The following is an 18,437-nucleotide window of genomic DNA, read 5'->3' as shown; positions in this document are numbered from 1 at the left end:
GAAAATAGACAGAAATATTATTTAAAATACAGACATTAAAATACAGGCAGCTAGGTGGTACAGTGGGTAAAGTACCAGCTCTAAAGTCAGGAGTGCCTGAATTCAAATCTGGTCTCAGACACATAACACTTCCTAGTAGTATGACCCTGGGCAAATGGCAACCCTAATTGCCTCAGAAAAAAACCAAACCAAACCAAATCAAAACAGACATTAAGAACTCACAGATTATAGCACTTTGGGCACCCTCTGGCATATAGGTATACTGTCCTATGTTCCCTAGCATCTCTTTAGGGCATCATTAATTATCAGCATAAAATGAAAATGGATATTCAGGCCTCCCTCAGAATAGTTTAATTTAAAAAAAAATACTAGCACTTAAAAGGGTCTTAAATTTGAACTTGGAAGTTTCTTTATAGGTTATCTAGTCTCATTCCTTTATTTTACAGATGGGGAAACTGCAGCTCAGAAAGATTAGGAAATTTGCCTAAAGTCACAGGGATAGTCAGTGGCACAACTGGAATCTGAAATCATAAATTCTAACTTCACCTTCAAAGTTCTTTCTCACTACTATCTCTACTTGAAAGGATAAATATTATTATATTATCTGGAAAGTTCATTTCTACATGCTTATTCCTCAATGATGTTAGATGAAGTATAATTATTTTTCCTTTTTTATTTAAAAAATATCCAAAATATGTCAAACCACCAAAATCTGTTTTGTATTGTAAATAAATTTAAATTAGGATCACAATCAAAATCAAAAAGTAGATTATATAAGTTTTTATCAAAACCCTTGTTGTGCAATTAAGTCTCATTTTTGGAAATATTCAATCTACATTTTAGCAGAGTCAAAGATGGTCATCTTCTTACGTCCCTTCACTAAGGGCATAAGAATATGTACATATTTTGTATCCAGGACATAAGAACACCAAATCAATCATCAAATATTATATATTAAGCACCCAATTGTACATGGTACTTTTTGAGGCTATAAAAAACAGGAAAATCAATATGATCCTTCTATTGCCAAATGATAATATAACAAGTAAATATGAAATTCAATTTTTATTCCAGATTCTTATCCAAAACAAAAGGAGAAAAAAAAACTTAAACTAGCAACTGGTTTAAGAAAGAATTTAATTGTCAACTGATTTTCTGATTAATTGATACCATTTTTTGCTAAAATTTAATTTAAGAAAAAATTTTAAAATAGTTTAAAATTATCAATATTTATTGTTCCCTTTTCTTAATCTTTGCTTTCCCCAAGCAGTACAAATACAACAACAAAATTTAAACCAAATGGGAAAACTGCAAAGACAATATCCTAAGACTACCTAATTAAATGACTTGCCAGAAATCACACACAGAATTAAGTACTTTGGCCACAGTGCACGTAAGGAATGCACCGTATGTAATAAGCATTTAAATATTATATATTTGTTAAATGAAAGAATAAAAATCTCACATAAAGTGTATAATAAAATGAATACAAGATGAAACATTAATAAACTGTTACATCTTCACAGGGGTAAAAATAATTTTATCACAGCTTTTGTGGTTTTTACTTTTAATTAGGGCATAGTTTATAAAATAATTACATCCCTAAAATTAATGTTACCTTATATTTTAATTTGAAATTTCACAACATAATTCCACATACCCTCAAAATAAAAGTACAAAAGTTAATCTCTTGCTTATATTTATTGTGATCCTTATATATGAATTCAGAAATAAGAAAAAATTGTCTTGTTAGAACAAGTACTTTTTTTTTTTATTATAGCTTTTTATTGACAAAGCAAATGCATGGGTAATTTTTCAACACTGACCCTTGCAAAAACTTGATACAAGTACTTTTAAAGACATTAGTTACCTCTCAAACCTATTAAACTGGCAAAGATGATAGAAAAAGATAATGATAAATGTTGGAGGGGATGTGGAAAAACTGGGACACTAATGTCCCAGTTGGTGGAGCTGTGAACTGATCTAATTAATTCTGAAGAGCAATTTGGAACTATGCTCCAAAGGCTGTAAAACAATGCATACCCTTTGATTCAGGAATATCTCTATTGGGTCTGTATTCCAAAGAGATCATAAAAAAAGGAAAAGCACCCACATGTACAAAAATGTTTACAGCAGCCCTTTTTGTGGTGGCAAAAAAAAAGGAAATTGACAGGATGTCCATCAGAAATGGCTGAATAAGTTATGGTATCTGAATGTAATGGAATGCTATTGTTCTGTAAGAAATGATGAACAGATTTCAGAAAAGCCTGGAAAGTCTTACATAAACTGATGCTAAATGAAGGGAGCAGAATCAGAAAAACATTATACACAGTAACAGCAATATTATGTGACGATCAACTATGACAGACTTAGCTGTTCTTAGCAATACTGTGACCCAAGACAATTCCAATAGACTTTGGATGGAAAATGCCATCTGCATACAGAAAAAGAACTATGGAGAATGAATGTGGATCATATTTTCAATATTTGTTGGGGGAGGGGAGAGTTGTTCTTTCTTTTTTTCTTGTGAATTTTCCTTTTTGTACTGATTTTTCTTTCTCAACATGACTCACATAGAAATGTTAAAAATGATTGTACATGTACAACCTATATCAATTTGTTATCTTGGGGAGGAGGGAAGTAAAAGAGGGAGAAAAAGAAAAAACCGGAACTCAAAATCTTAACAATGACTGGAAAGGTAAGGAGAATGTCAAGGGAATTCACCTCAGCTCGCTGTTCAAATACTTCTGGACGATCTGGTTCCAAGGTAATTACTCGACTCAGTTCAAACAAAGCAAGTTCTGCATTCTTTATGTCCTTAAAAAGTAATTATAGAGTTTTTATGTGAGATATATTATTGCTCAAAAACAATTCTAGATGACTTTCTGATCAAAAACATCATTTGGTAATGCCACAAATAAGATAAAAATCTGCATGTAATGACCTAATACTCTTTCCCAAAATATACTTCTTTCATTTACAGATGTTTAGATTTCTTAGTTTTTCTACATATTAACTAACCACTCCTTTTTATCACGACTAATACTATTTTGAATTAATAGGGATTTAATTAAGTCCACCTTAAGCAAATTCACTATAATTACAAATATCCCCAAATGAAAGTATATAATAACTATTTACTAGAGTCAAGCATTTATTTAATATTCTAAAATCCATTCTCCCCAACTTTCATTTTAAAAAACAACAAAAACTCTGATGGAGACTTATTATCTCAATTTCTATGGTTATCATAAAAATAAATTCTCTAAACATGCCTTCATTGAGTCAATGACCTTCGAGGGCATCAGCTTTGCTGTGTGGCAATGAGAGAAAAACAGATTAAATCATAGTCACTATTAAAAAATCATATAATATAATTTACCTACTTTTTCAAAGGCATATAAATTTCAGAATTAACTTTGAACCAAGCTAAGAAGTTTACTGAAAGATACAAGGGGCAGTCATTTCTGTATTCCTAGAATGTACCTATTTCTAATACCATCAATTTCTTACCCTCTGGGTGAAATCATGCTTCTCCACATACTCAATCACATACTGAATGTTTTCTTTGTATGACAACAGGACCAAGAAAAGAGAAATGTAAGTCTTTTTGAAGACAGAGTCTATATTTCATTTTTTTAAAATCTTCATGATATAGCTAGTATCTTATATTACTGGTTGGTTTGTTTTTATCTGGACATTATTGAAATTAAAATTTTAGCTGAGTAAATTCTACCAGTCTTCTTAGTAGTACTTATTAAGTCCTCCTTTGTACCAGGCACTGTACTTACCAAGTCCTATTCACAAGGAACACTTATGGTCTAAAGGAGAGGGTTACAGGCAATTATGTCCAAATCAATAATTATTTAGCAATTTAGAGACTTTTGAGAGTTATCTAAAGCCCTGAGATTTTAAGTAATCTAGGATCTAGGATCACATAGTAAGCTTTCATGGGAAGCCAGATTTTAGCCCAAATCTTCCTGATTTTTAGCTAGACAATTATCTCTTATCTTGAACACAAGAGATGCTTATTAAGAGTTATGTTGGACAGTTTTGGATTTTTACAAAAACTTAGTAATTTCTAAATAGCAAAAGCTTTTAAAAGTCAAGATTCCCTTTCCTAAAAAGTATACCTTAAAGTTTTAGCAATTTATAATATAGTATTCATGGCACAAGCAAGTTTTTATGCATTACGTTTTAGACCAAATGCTTCAAAACCTGCCTCCTGGACAGCCCAGGTCTGACCCTCATTTTATGTCTCTGTTTCATAGTCATCATTTATAGTTGTTTAATACCACTCTCTTCCTATCAGGAGGAGTGAGGGAGGCAAAGAAATAACACCTGAATATTAGTTTGAGCTCTGAAGAATATTTAAAATATCCAAGACATTTTTGGAATATAAGAACACATTCTCCACTTCCACCCCAATTCAAGAAAACCTAAGAAAACTACCAGAGAATTAAAAGCAGTTCCTCATTGAACGTAATGGCAACTATTCTCCAACATGTTTTCAGTCCTCTGCATTTTTCTCTAAAGCTTTTGAGTCCCCATAGGATCATAGATTTGGAACTTAAGAGGAACTTTAAAAGTCCAAGAGTCCAACCCCCATCATTTTTATAGATGGAGAAACTGAGGCCTAGAGAAATAAATTCTGGTATACTGGAAGCTCTAAAAAAGCAGGTTCTTCATCTGTTTTTTTTATATTCCTAAACCCAAACAGGGCCGGGTTCTATCCAAAGTTCTATCATCTCCATCAGTGATGTCAAACTCAGAAAGAAACAGGGGCCATAAATTCCTACATAAGGATTCTTGTGATTGCATGATTTTTTAGTTTTAAAATGTAATATTATTTATGTTTCATTGCATTTTCATTTATTTAGCTAAATATTTCCCAATTACTCTGTCATCTTGTTCAAGGGCTCTAGAGAACATTACAAGTTGCAGACTTGGCCCAGTATGTCTGGCCCCTCTCTGGCCTACAGTTTGCTGACTCTCCACTATCCCCTGAGGAGGTGAGGTGCTATTCAATCCTCCTTTGCCCAAATCATTTACACAGGAGCTCCTTAATATAGCATAATTTCATCCACCTCTGTTATCTGCCTAAATAGAGTATATAAAAAATTATTTAGTCTTTCCTTAATGATCCAAAGGTAAATAATGATGACTTTCTATGCTTTAAAGTAGGATGACCTCAAAGATTACTGAGGTGTATAGAGCTGATTACCCTTATACCAAATGGCTCTAGATCACTATTTTTATTTTGTTTTTCTTAGCTTTTCTGTTTTCTCTTGAACAATAAAGTCTCTAAAAGTTTTCATGAAGAATTACTCAAATAAATTATAGCATTTATGGAGTTTCAAATATCTCAGAAGAATCTAATCTTGATGGTGCAAACCAACAAGACATTCCTATCAAAGCTGCCATTATCAAATACTCACCTGTAGTCCCTTCTTTCCATAGGCTATTCCTCGGCCATAAATTGCACTAACGAGCTCTGGCTCCTCCTACACAGAAGAAAAATATAGCATGGAGTTAACAAATAAAAGAAATCCTAGTTACTAATTAGGGTAGATGTGTGCCCCAGGTAAATGTTTTTCTCCAATAGGCCAATACCACCTATGAATTAATTCAAGCAGGAGATTCTAAACAGCTTCTGATTGAGAAGTATTAGGTGGAAGGGAATCAGAGGATTCTATGTTTGTTTCCATGGAAACCAGCAGGCAAAGGCTACAAGGACTTCTGCAGAGGCAACTGGGGATGATGGTGGCAGGGTTTCTGGTAATAATGACTCCCAGGGAGCAGTTGCAATAGTAGTTCCTTTAATAAATGGTTTGATGGGAGTGAAATGCAAATGAATAAGGCCAATTCTGGAAACAAGAAGGTAAAAAAGCTTGGGGGCTTGGAAAAGATCCAATGGTAAGGTAAGTTTGGTGGCTAGGGTGGAAAGAAGCTAAGATTGCCATGGGGAGTAAGACTGAGTTAACTCTAATATTGGAGGATGGAGAGGGAAACAGGTGAGGTAGAGGCAGATGTAACAGCAGTACAAGTGGCAGGTAGCCAAAATGTCTACTCTAGAAACAGTGTAAAAAGAATCTGGGTTCTTCTTCTAAATAGCTCTCTAAGCTCTCTGGGACTTCTGGAATGGGATGACAGACCCGAGTCATTATCAAAAGAGTGGAGTTTAGGAGTATAGTGAAAAGAAAGGCAAATCCCTAACGGCATGAAAGAAGAAAGGACTGTCTTTGGAGCTATATGAGCCAGAGAGTTGAGTGAAGGTGGCTAATGTTGTTGGTGTGTATCCCTTGTTTTCAGAAAGGACCAAGGACATCACAGAGTGATGTTTTGACTTGCATATGAACTGGACTTAAGTGAGGTAAAGTTGCAAAGTAGTCAACCTCACTGTTTCTTCCTGAATCATCCAAGTCTAGTAGCAAGACAAAATTCAAAATCACCTGTGATGCCCCAAGACGCAGTGGATGATCTTAGCTTCTGATATCTGACTAAGCCATAAATACTCCACATCACCTGCTTCAGCCTCCTTCATGGCCACTGGAACCAAGTGTTCTCATTATCCCATTCTGCTGGAGAGATGTCTTCACATGCTTGGTGTAGACATTCCCTAAAACACCCATGGGTTTGAGAAGGGCTTAGCTCTTCTGCTGAGGCTTTACTGGAGGGTGGCCACAGAATATGCTATATACCTTTCTGAAGTTACAGGCAAGAGTTGGGTGGTAGAAGGAAACAAAAGATAGATGAACAGCCCTAAAAAAGCTCAGCAAGCCCTCACACCAGAGGAGCTAGTCCTCCTAAACACCTTATAACACCCTGTGAATTCTTAGAGACTTTTTTGAAAGAATCAGATTAGCAATGATGATAGAAATGCCAATAAAATCACCAAATTGTTGAAATGATTTCATTTTGAGGGGCTAATGCCAGCTTCTTGGAAAAGTCCCACTGGATTTATTCTCTCTTACTACCTCTGCAAAATAAATTGAAGTATCACTACAAAAACAAAATTCGAATCACTTTTCCATTAATTTGTAAGTACTACACTTTTCTTGGTTCCCCAAGTAGGTCATTCACAAGTCAGAGACTCCTTGTAATAGGAACTTTATAATGAAATCAGAATGTTGTTCCAAGCTCCATCACAGCTCAAACAAAATAACCAACAAAAAAGAATCAACTTCCTTGATTCTTATTCCATACTTACCAATAAATCACTTTTGATTACTATTAAATTTCTAGGAATCCTAAAAATCAGAAAGAAATGTCTTTAATAATGAAATCAGAATTTAGTTTCCTGTGAATTTGGCTAGCATGAATAACCTCTCTTGAGGCTAATCATCCCTAATGAAGTTGAATTTCATTCAGTTTGCACCTCCAAGTCTCTGGACAAAGATGACACCACAAAAGGATAGAAGACTTTTCCTGAGACCCTGCCAGCTTCTTTCTAAACAACTTGATTATAACACAACTCATGACTAGGAGACCGTGTCTTATTTCTAGTCAGCATTTTCTACTTTATGAAAACAAAGATTTATGTGAATAAATGCTAATAAAAAGATTATAAATCACTTTGCAACTGTAAAGTTAAATTTGAATTAAGCTACAATGACGAATTCAGTGAACAAGGCACAGATAATATTTTTATGGCTCTCTGGAACTTCATTGCAATAAAGATGTTAAGTGAAAAACATCTTCCATTCACAGAACATCAGTTTCAACAGTACACATATTTTAAACAATCATATAAGTTCTATGAATCAATTCTAAGTTTTAAATTCTCTGTTATTTCTAATATCACCTATTTATTTCTAGGAGTATTTAGTGTAATGGAATGACAATAAATAAAGCAGTCTAAACTTCCAATCTGGAACTATTTCCAGAGGAAAAGTGTATACAGCAATATATCTCTTTATAAATTTGTTATAATCCTACTCAATGTCATATTTTCTCAAGTTTGTTCTACTAGTAAATAGGATAGGTTACATTTACAAAGTTATAAATGGTTTTTTCCTTGTCAAATCATAACAACAGATTGCTCTCCTTAAACACATGTACTGGGAAGGTTGCCAAGAGAAAGAGTTCTTGAATAATGAGCAAATTAGACAGTTATTGATTTCTGTAATTGCTTGTTTCAAATAGTTGTCAGGAATAAGCTAGTGTTTGCTCCTATAATTGTCCCACTGTAAGTAAGCCTTTCCTTGCTCAACACAGGTAGATTCCCTTAATGTAATTGGCTTCAATTTTTATAATGTTTCGATGGCAAGGAATCAGTACATTAAAAAAAAAAAAAAAAAAAAAAAAAGCCATTCACAAAGTAATCTAACTCTACACAAAACCTAATGAACGAATGATGATAATCCATAACAACTTTGTTCTTGGATCCTCAAATAAAATAAATCAAAACAGAAGGATGATGGCCATGTTATAATTAACTACAAAAAATAAAAAGAGATGCTTTAAAACTAATGCTCCAAACTAGAGAATAAAACATCTGTCATATCAATTACTTTTTGCTTAATAAACCTTTAATTTAGTTATACCTTTGATACTCATGCACAGTGATCATATGTATAAAAACAAAATCTTTGAGCACTGCTTGAGGCAGATAATGCAGAATGTTTAAAAGAGGGTATTAATCAACAAACTGTAATGAATATCTAGAGTGAACATAACTAGAGAACTAATAAAAGACTAGACTGCAAGTTATTTTCAATATTCATATATTTGTGAATATAAATAATATAAATTATTTCTCTTAATGTATGCTTTAATTCAATTAGCAATCTATGTGATAGTCCACATATTTCAATCAGAGAAAATTATGTCACTACATAGAAACAAAGCCATAAATGGAATCTAACTAATCAATTTCTGTACATAAAGTTAAGACAAATATCACTTATTCTTAGTTCAGTGATTCTCTGCCTGGAAACTAGGTAGTATTACTATTATAAATGATTGTTTGGGTTCTATAAAACATCTTCTTTATCTTCTATAAATTAGTATGTTTGCACATAAATACATTATTCTTTTTCAAATGCAGGTAAATGCAATTGTGATTAATAAAACCAAATTTTGGTCACCAAAACCATTTGATATTGGCTGAGAAAAAAATAAACTAGTGATCAGTGGAAGAGGTTAGGTTCACAGGACAAAATAGTTAATAACTATAATAATCTAATGTTTGACAAACCCAAAGACACCAGCTTTTGGGATAAGAATTCACTCTGACAAAATCTTCTGGGAAAATTGGCAACTAGTATGGCAGAAACTAGGCACTGACCTAAACTTAACACTGTACAACCAAGATAAGTTCAAAATGGGTTTATGATCTAGGCATAAAGAATGAGATTATAAGTAAATTAGAAGAACATAGAATACTCTCAGATTTGTGGAGGAAGGAATTTGTGACCATTGATCACAAAATAGAAAATTTTGATTATATCAAGTTAAAAAGTTTTTGTACAAACAAAACTAATGAAGACAAGATTAGAAGGGAAGCAATAAATTAGGAAAACATTTTTACAGTCAAAGGTTCTGATAAAGGCCTCATATCCAAAATACATTAGAGAATTGACTCAAATTTATAAGAGTTCAAGCTATTCTCCAATTGATAAATGGTCAAAGGATATGAACAGACAATTTTCAGACGAAGAAATTGAAACTATTTCTAGTTATATGAAAAGATGCTCCAAATCATTATTGATCAGAGAAATGCAAATTAAGACAATTCTGAGATACCACTATACACCTCACAGATTGGCTAGGATGACGGGAAAAGATAATGATGAATGCTGGAGGGGATGTGGGAAAACTGAGACATTGCAAATGCATCCAATCCTTCTGGAGAGCAATTTGGAACCATGCTAAAAAAGTTATCAAACTGTGCATACCCTTTGATCCAGCAATGTTACTACTGGACTTATATCCCAAAGAGATCTTAAAGAAGAGAAAGGGACCTATATGTGCAAAAATGTTTGTGGCGGCCCTTTTTGTAGTGGCTAGAAACTAGAAATTGAATGGATGGCCATCAATTGGAGAATGGCTAAATAAATTGTGATATATGAATGTTATGGAATATTATTGTTCTGTAAGAAATATCAGCAGGATGATTTCAGAAAAGCCTGGAGAGCTTTACATGAACTGATGCTCAGTGAAATGAAGAGAACCAGGAGATCATTATACAAGGAAACAATAAGACTATATAAGGATCAATTCTGATGGACGTGGCTCTCTTCAACAATGAGATGAACCAAATCAGTTCCAATGGTTCAGTAATGAAGAGAGCCAGTTACATCCAGTGAAAGAACTATGGGAAACGAGTGTAGACCACAACATAGCATTTTCATTCCTTCTGTTATTGTCCGCTTGTATTTTTGTTTTCCTTTTCAGGTTATTTCTACCTTATTTATAAATCTGATTTTTCTTGTGCAGCAAGATAACTGTATAAATATGCACACATATACTGTATTTAACATATACTTTAACATATTTAACATGTATTGGTCTACCTGCCATCTAGGAGAGGGGGTGGAGGAAAGGAGGAGAAAAGTTGGAACAGAAGGTTTTGCAAGGGTCAATACTGAAAAATTACTCATGCATATGACTTGTAAATAAAAAGCTAAAATAAAATAAATAAAATAAAACACAAATTAATTCCACAATGAAAAAGGGAAGTAACCATAAACTAACAATTATTCCAATTCTGAAAGAGCTTTGAACACCATTCCACAGAATAATTTTGCCCCTTGTAGAAAAGTCTTTAACTTGGTTAAGGACCATAAACTTTAAAATTATATCATACAGAGCATGGAAAAATTACCTGGAGCATGGATGAAAAATGTCTTATTGCTTCATCATATAGACCACTGCCAATCAACACATAGGCAATAGCTACAAAACAAAATGAAAGTTGGTTAAGATATAAAATTAAGGTATAAGAAAATTAAAGACAGTTATCTGGTGCAGTCAAGAAGATTTATCTTCCTGTATTTAAAATCTGGCCTCAGACACTTCCTAGCTGTGTGAACCTAGGCAAGTCATTTAACCTTGTTTGCCTCAGTTTTATCTTCTATAAAATGGGCTGGAAAAACAAATGGCAAACCAATACAGCATCTTTAGTGGAAAACCACAAATTGAGTCATAAAGACTCAGAAATGACTAAACAACAAAAATAAAATCATTACACAGAATAAAATGTGAGCTCCTCTTTTCTTTTCCAGTTCATTGATACAGGAATTGAAGAAGCAGCCCTCCATGGGTACTAGAGTCAAATGCAGCTGTTCAGAATGAACTGGATATTTTCAGAACACCTAAACTAGAGGTGTCAAACATGTAGTCCACTTGGCAGGAAAACCAGATTAAAATGTAAATGGAAAATATTTGATAAAATAAATAAAATATGATAAAATTAAAAATAACAAATAAACAGCTAGCATATACTCACTACTATATGCCAGGTACACTGCTAAACGTTTTGTAAATATTATCTCATTTGATCTTCACAATAACCCTGGGAAGTCAATATTATTATTATTATTCCTATTATACAGTTAAAGAAACTGACTTGTCTAAGTTCACCAAGCTAGTAAGTAAGTGTCTGAGGTTGGATTTGAACTCAGGTCCTACAGGCTCATCACTCAATCTACTGAGCCACTTAGTTGCCATCTGCCATAATAAAACATAGATAACACTGCAATTTAAAATTGTCAACCCCACCAGGATTTTTATGTATAGACTAGTAGTTCCCTTTTCTCTGTAAGTTTGACATCAATGATCTAGACTATTTAACCTCCATTCAAGTAACTAAATATATTCTTATCACTTTCTTATTGATAATTAACTTTCATCTGTACAATAATAATCATAATGCACTTCAAAGTGAGGTATGAAACCAATTAAGCTAAGTTATATCCAGCCTAGTTTTCTGTTGGATATACTTTCTATAGTAAGATTCTCTGAAAAGTCACAATATCAACTGGCAAGGTAATGGAGTTAGAAGTGGCAAACAGAGACCAGGTTCTCAATCTTCCCTGTGAAGAGATAAAAAAAATGCCTTTAAATAGTTAGATTAGTAAATTTAAAAGGAGGGAAAAGGGAATTAATTTAAGAGCCTGAAAAGACAATAATCCCTTGGATAAAGAAAAGGGAAAGATGAGGAAATGAGCAATTAGCAGCAAAGTCTCCCAGATAATGAGTAAATACAACAGATTAAAAGATCCAGAAAAGAAGTCATCAGAAGGGGGGGGGGGGGGGGGGGGGGGGAGGGGGGAGACATATTAACTTGAACATTGGACTATAAAAGGGAGATAGTTCCAATGGAATGACATATCTAACTAAATGAATATATTAAAGGAAATGAAGAGGAGTCTAGTATCTATCAGTAAGATTAGTTTAAACATTGGCTAAAAAAATAATAGCAAAAGTAAAAAATTCAAACTGATTAAAAAATTGAAAGAAAAGAATAAATTCATTGTTTAGAATGTCAATAGTTAGACGCAGAAGATATGGAAAAACGATTTTTAAAATAGTTGGAGAAAAGAGTTAGAAAATTTATAAGCAAAGACAACAGAAATAGAATATGGAGCTCAAAAAGATAATCTAAGAAAGATGATTTTAAAAATACAAATACAATTAAGTTTTAACCACAGATTTTCAGGAAATCACTAAAAATAAATAAATAAATAAACAAACAAACAAATAAATAAACCAAGACTCATTAAGATCATGTAACAAATACCAGGATTTTTTTTTAAGCAGTCAAGAAAAAAAATATATATATTTCAATTTAATTTAACTAGGATCAACTGTCTCCTGGATATAACTAACTATGCTAGCTAGGTACAAAGGATACAAAGTCAAATAAGGTGTTTATATTCTACTAATGGTAAACAATGCAGTCATCCCTCAATATTCATGGGTTTCAAATGTCTGTTTGGAAATCAATAACTAAATGGGAATTTGGGTGGATTTGCAGAATATTCTAGAAAACTGCAGACAATGCATGAATATAAAGAAAGACAAAAAAAAGGCATATTGTATGTTACTAACATATTTTTATCATTTATTACCATAAGTATACATACATAAATTTATTCTAAACAGTTAAATTTTATTAAAAATTTCAGTGCTCTAAAGAACTACAGGCTATATATACACACTCTCTTTAGGAACCTCTCCTCTTTTGTCTTTCTATCATCTACACTTGATCACTTGATTTTCTTTCACAGTGATGTTTGTATCTTGTTCTTTTCTTAGAAAAGAAATTTGTGAAGCAGTTGTTGCAGCCATACCAGCTATAGATTTAAAGACTCTGCATAGTGTGCAAGATACTAATCTCTCTCACATACAACCTGAATTTTTTTTTTTTTTGGTGGTACAATGTGTTGTTTTACTTGTTTTGTGTGTTAAATAAATGTTAGAATAATTAAAAAAAAAAAAGATTTTGGGTAGGTTCTAGAGTAATTTGTGCATTTTCACATTTTCAGGGGTTTTGCCCTCTTAATTCTCCTTGAATGTCAAAGAACAAGAAGGGCAACACAAATACACATACGTAAAATAAATGAAAATGGATTAACTTCTAAGAGGATCCAAAATTGCCACACACACCCCTCCCCAAAGTGACATTTGAGCCAAGTTTCTAAAAGTCCCTAGGGGTTCCAGGAGGAACCTGGAGAGAAAAAGGAAGAGCATTAGAGATAAGGGCCAGGCTGCAGCTTATACAAAAGAAGGACAAGAGATGGAATGTCATATATGTAGACAAAATAGATCAGTTTGTCTGGAATGGAGCACTGTAAAGAATGAAACTGTAAAGTATCTAAGAGCTTATTAGAAACTAAGTATTGGGGATATAAATAAAAAGGGTCTCTATGCTTAAGGGGCTCATACTCTAATTGGAAGAGGTAACACAAAAAGGAGGGTTCAGATTTGTTTATTAATTCATGGCAGATTGACAAGACAGTTCTTGGGAAAGGAAAGTAGTAGAACAGGTGGCAAGGTCTAGAGAACTTTAAGCTGTAAATATCAAGACAAATGATTGTTCTTCTAACAAAAATATGGTGGATTCAAAGGTCAGAGTCTAGTGGAAGTCTTGGGATAACTACGACAGAAGTAGAGATTTATAATCAATCTAGAAAAGCAAACTAAAAAAAAGATTATGAAGGGTTTTAAATGTTAAAAGAAGCAATATTTTATCCTAAAGGCAATAAGGAATCAGTGAAGCTTCTTAAGAAGAATGATTCAAAAATAGGCTTCTAAAATAGTAACATGGCAACTCAATGCTAAATAATACATTCACTAAGATGGTAAGGGGACAGGTTCTATTCAAGGAGAACAGTTAAATGTTTTTTTGACAGTATAAGGTCAGAGGTGATGCTTACTCAAGGTGATTACTGCATCTGTGGGTTGGGAAAAAGGGATGGCCAACACATGCTATGAAGGAAAATGGGGGTAAGATTAAAGAGTTGAGGATGACTGAAGTTTCAATCCAGCTCCACAAGGAATATTGAGAGATGTACAGAGATGGTAGTACCTTCTCCAAGTCTCATTCTCCCAACTTCCATAAACAAACATTAGGAGCTAGTGAAACAGGAAAAACTGAAAATGCAAATACCTTTTATCAAAACAATCTTTTTTTTTTAGAATCATAACACTAAGTATATTTAAAGATTATAAACAGGGTCTAGACCCTTCCTTTTACAATAATGAATTGAGGCTAAAAGAAGCTGTTGACCTGTAAAGTCTATACAGTAAGATTTGAATCTAAATACCAGATCAGTATTTGCATTACACAACAATGCCATATTGTTGGGAATGTGGTTATAAAAGCAGAGTAAATGAAGCCCTGATACTTCTAGAATATCTTACCTAATTCTTCATTCGTGTTGTCATTATCAGTAGCAAAAGGTAATCGCTTTTGTTCTGCAAGAGACTTTGCTTGGTTCTGTAAAACATCCAATAATAACGCTTTCAGTAATTGCAGGAATATAGGAAACATCAATTTTTAAAATGTACATTTAACAAACTAAAACTAGAAAAATCTAACAGGAAAACCATTAAAGGTAATTATAAAATTGTAGTAAATACTATAATGCATTTGTCTGTGAAAGGGACAACAATGGGATTGGAAGTAAATCAGGTCTATAAATTTTTAAATTGAAAATAGTACTGGCTGGTTGCACAAAAGTCAGTGCCATGATTCTAAAGATTTCTGGCAGTAATAACGCAATTACTCTGTAAAGACTATACATCAGGAATTATGAGTATATGAGTAATAATGGAATATGGCATTATAAATGTGAACATTAATATTTTAGAAAAAATAATTATGGCATTTATTGGTACAGAGCTGTAGAAAAAAGAAATAGATCCTGACCAAGAGTTAAAATATCCTGTTGTGTGAAGATCGCGTATTTTTAAATCAGCAGGAGTCAGGAATTCAGGTTAGGAGAAAATCATCAGTCTTTATTCTCAGTGAAGAAGGATCGGAGGTGGAAGAGAATCGGCGATAGCAATGTGTGCAGCTGAGTCAAGAACCTAGCTAGACCAGCAGCCACACGACCAGCAGCTAGGAGTATGGAACCAAGGTCCAATCTCTCCCAGCTTCTCTTCCTGTCTCTCTCTGCCTCCACCCACCAAAATCGTCATTTCCAAACAACACATCAGTACTTGCACAGAGAGTGGGCAGGGAGCATTCTTTATCCAATCATCTATATTAATAGAGTATAGCCCAATTACTATTTAGCCTCATGTACTTGGGACCTCAGTGCATCAACTCAAACCTCAGCCCATTACAATGTTGTATAAAAATAAAAACCCAAAGGGTTCTCCACTTAGATTTGTGAAAATCTCTTGCAATCTACGCTTGCCCCCACCACGGAACTGAAATTGTTCTCAAAGGTCACCAATGACATAATTATTGAATCTAATTAGCTTTTCTCAATCTTTATTCATCCTGACCTTTCTGAAGGACAAAAAAAGGGCTAGCCATTCCTTCTTGACACCAATCTTCCTTAGCTTGATGATGTAATCTTATGTTTCAAATTTGTTTTGTTCCCTTCTATAGCTTTTCTTCCTTTTCCATATTCTAAACATAGTGTTTTGTCTTTAAGTCTTCTAGTTTCAATTATTACCTCTAAGTAAACAATTCCTAAATTTATATCTCTAGTTCTAATACTCATCTATTGGACATTTCTACCAGAATAACCCACACCAAAATCTGAAACTCAACATTTCCAAACATAACCTTCAACCTAACTTCTCCATTTCTAATCATACTGACAATCTCACAGTATTTTAAACTCATAACCTTTCAGAAGTCTTTTTTAACTGTTCTCTCTCCCATACCCAGCACATCTAACCAGTTGTCAAATCTTGTCAATTCTACCTCCACAAAATCTCTTGGATCCACCCCTTCCTTTCTATTCTCATCACTTTCTGGTGTTCTTAACAAGGAGTTTGTCTTGTGAATAAATTTCAGAAGATCAGTGAACTTAGATGGGGAAAATAAATGACACCTTTATTTTCACTAACCTCTGGTTTACTTAACCTTAACTATTGTGTAACCTTAAGTATTTTATTGTATGCATCTTAAATCATCATTCTGAGAAAGGGTCCATAGGCTTTAGAAGACTGCCATAGGGGTCTATATCAGAGAAAAAATTTAGAACTGTTGTCTTAAACTTTTGTTACCTCTTAACTGGACCATAACAAAAGACTTTTAATCATTTCTTATACTATAATCTCTCCCTGCTCCAAATTAGTCTCCATATTGCCAGGGCCATTTTTCTAATGTACAGTTTTGATCACACTATTCCCCTGCTTAAAAGTGAAAGACATGTTCTCCCCATACCTACTGCAAATCTCAAAAAAGTCCAAATTCCTTGGATTAGAATTCAAAATCTGCCCACTAGACTCCAACTTTGCAGACTACTTCATTTATTCTATATTCCTGCACTAAGTTTTAATGACAAACTCAATAAATCACTGTACCCCAAAATCATCCTACCTTTCTTTGTGCTTTTATTTGCTCTGTCAACATCCCTTTCACTCCCAACTAATTTCTATTTGACTATGAATTTTTCTCTAATCACTCTAAAAAAGGGAAGAGAAGAAATTCTTTGAATTTCTACTTTATTCTTCCCTTTTACTCCACCCATTTATTGAATTGTAAACTCCTTAAAAGTTTTAATATCGTTGTTTTGCCTAGTAACTAAAATAAGAGCTATTTCAATTCAATTCATTTTTATTAGGCATCACCAAAGTTAAGAAAAAAAACAACAAAAGAAATGCAATTATATAGCTAAGATAGTTTTTTTTTTTATAATAGCTGAACATTTTATACATCTATGGCTCTAACATGTTTCAACAGTTCAAAAAGGCATCACTTTTATACACTTTCCAGACCAATGGGAGATTTAATTCCAATACGCAACTGTAATGTGCTTATCCAATTGAATTCACACTAAAATTATGAGTTCATACTAGATTCATCTGACTCATATAAAATTGGAACATATCATATAGGTGAGGAAAAATCAAATCATTGAGGACTAAGAAGCTTTGCCCTCTATTATGATTAGGATTTAATGACATCCTAGAGTTTCATGAATGAAATTGATCAATTTTCTTAAAAATATTTTTATTCTTTACCACTGGTTGGCATTTCTCTTTTAAGTATGTTATCAATTTAATAAAAATTTAAGTACTAGGCTGGACAGTTTTACTTTTTGAAGAGTATTATAAATTTAATAAAGAGTAAGTTGGGAGGCGAGGCAGGTCACTAAAATGAACTCTACAATTTCTTTGACGTTTACATAGAATTCTTTTAGCTAACAAAATTTAACTGCTTAATGCATCTGAGTCATTTATTGCTCTAAAGTCATGATTTTGGAAACCAAGTTACCTTAATACATATATTATTAAGATTAATAATTTATAATTAGGGCTTTATGATAATTTTAGGTAGGCATTTTTCAAGTTCCCTCTATGAAAAAGTCAAGATGATCTGATAAAATTCTATATCAAGTTCATCAGAAAGTTATAGAATTTATAACCCTAAATTTATAGAATTATAATGATAATGATAGCTAGCATTTATAAAGCACTTTGTAAGGTAGTATCATTATTATTATTATCCCTATTTATAGATGAGAAAGCTGAAGAAGAGTGACTTTTCCACAGTTATATAGAAAGTGTCGGAATCTGCAAATGAAATTAGATCTTCCTAACTCTAGATCCAGCACTCTACTGGATCACCTATCTACACATAGCACTAGCCTATAGGTTTAGAATCCTGCTAGGTAAATATACTTTGGGAATAATTAAACAAGCAATTTATTTTACATTATATCTTCAAGATCTAATTTACACACTGGACTTGCTTTCCAGGTAGTATATACTTCAGGAACTTGAAGCTAATCTCGTCCATCTTC

The 18,437-nt window shown here is 33.1% G+C and overlaps 1 protein-coding gene across 3 annotated transcripts in view; it reads right to left on the bottom strand.

The window, feature by feature from the left end:
• Positions 1-18,437, bottom strand: part of TTC13 (tetratricopeptide repeat domain 13) — an 82,433-nt gene that overhangs the window by 39,402 nt on the left and 24,594 nt on the right. For all 3 annotated transcript variants that reach the window (XM_003767830.4, XM_012547979.3, XM_023502069.2), the window contains exons 3-6: positions 14,872-14,947; positions 10,829-10,899; positions 5,439-5,504; positions 2,725-2,817 (exon numbers count right to left, since the gene is read on the bottom strand). In XM_003767830.4, the coding sequence (XP_003767878.1) occupies positions 2,725-2,817; positions 5,439-5,504; positions 10,829-10,899; positions 14,872-14,947 (306 nt within the window). The remainder of the gene's footprint in view (positions 1-2,724; positions 2,818-5,438; positions 5,505-10,828; positions 10,900-14,871; positions 14,948-18,437) is intronic.

This window comes from Sarcophilus harrisii, chromosome 4 (assembly GCF_902635505.1).
Source record: "Sarcophilus harrisii chromosome 4, mSarHar1.11, whole genome shotgun sequence".
Taxonomy (NCBI): domain Eukaryota; kingdom Metazoa; phylum Chordata; class Mammalia; order Dasyuromorphia; family Dasyuridae; genus Sarcophilus; species Sarcophilus harrisii.
The sequence above is the reverse complement of the archived record's forward strand: the minus strand, read 5'-3'. Positions and strand labels throughout refer to the sequence as shown.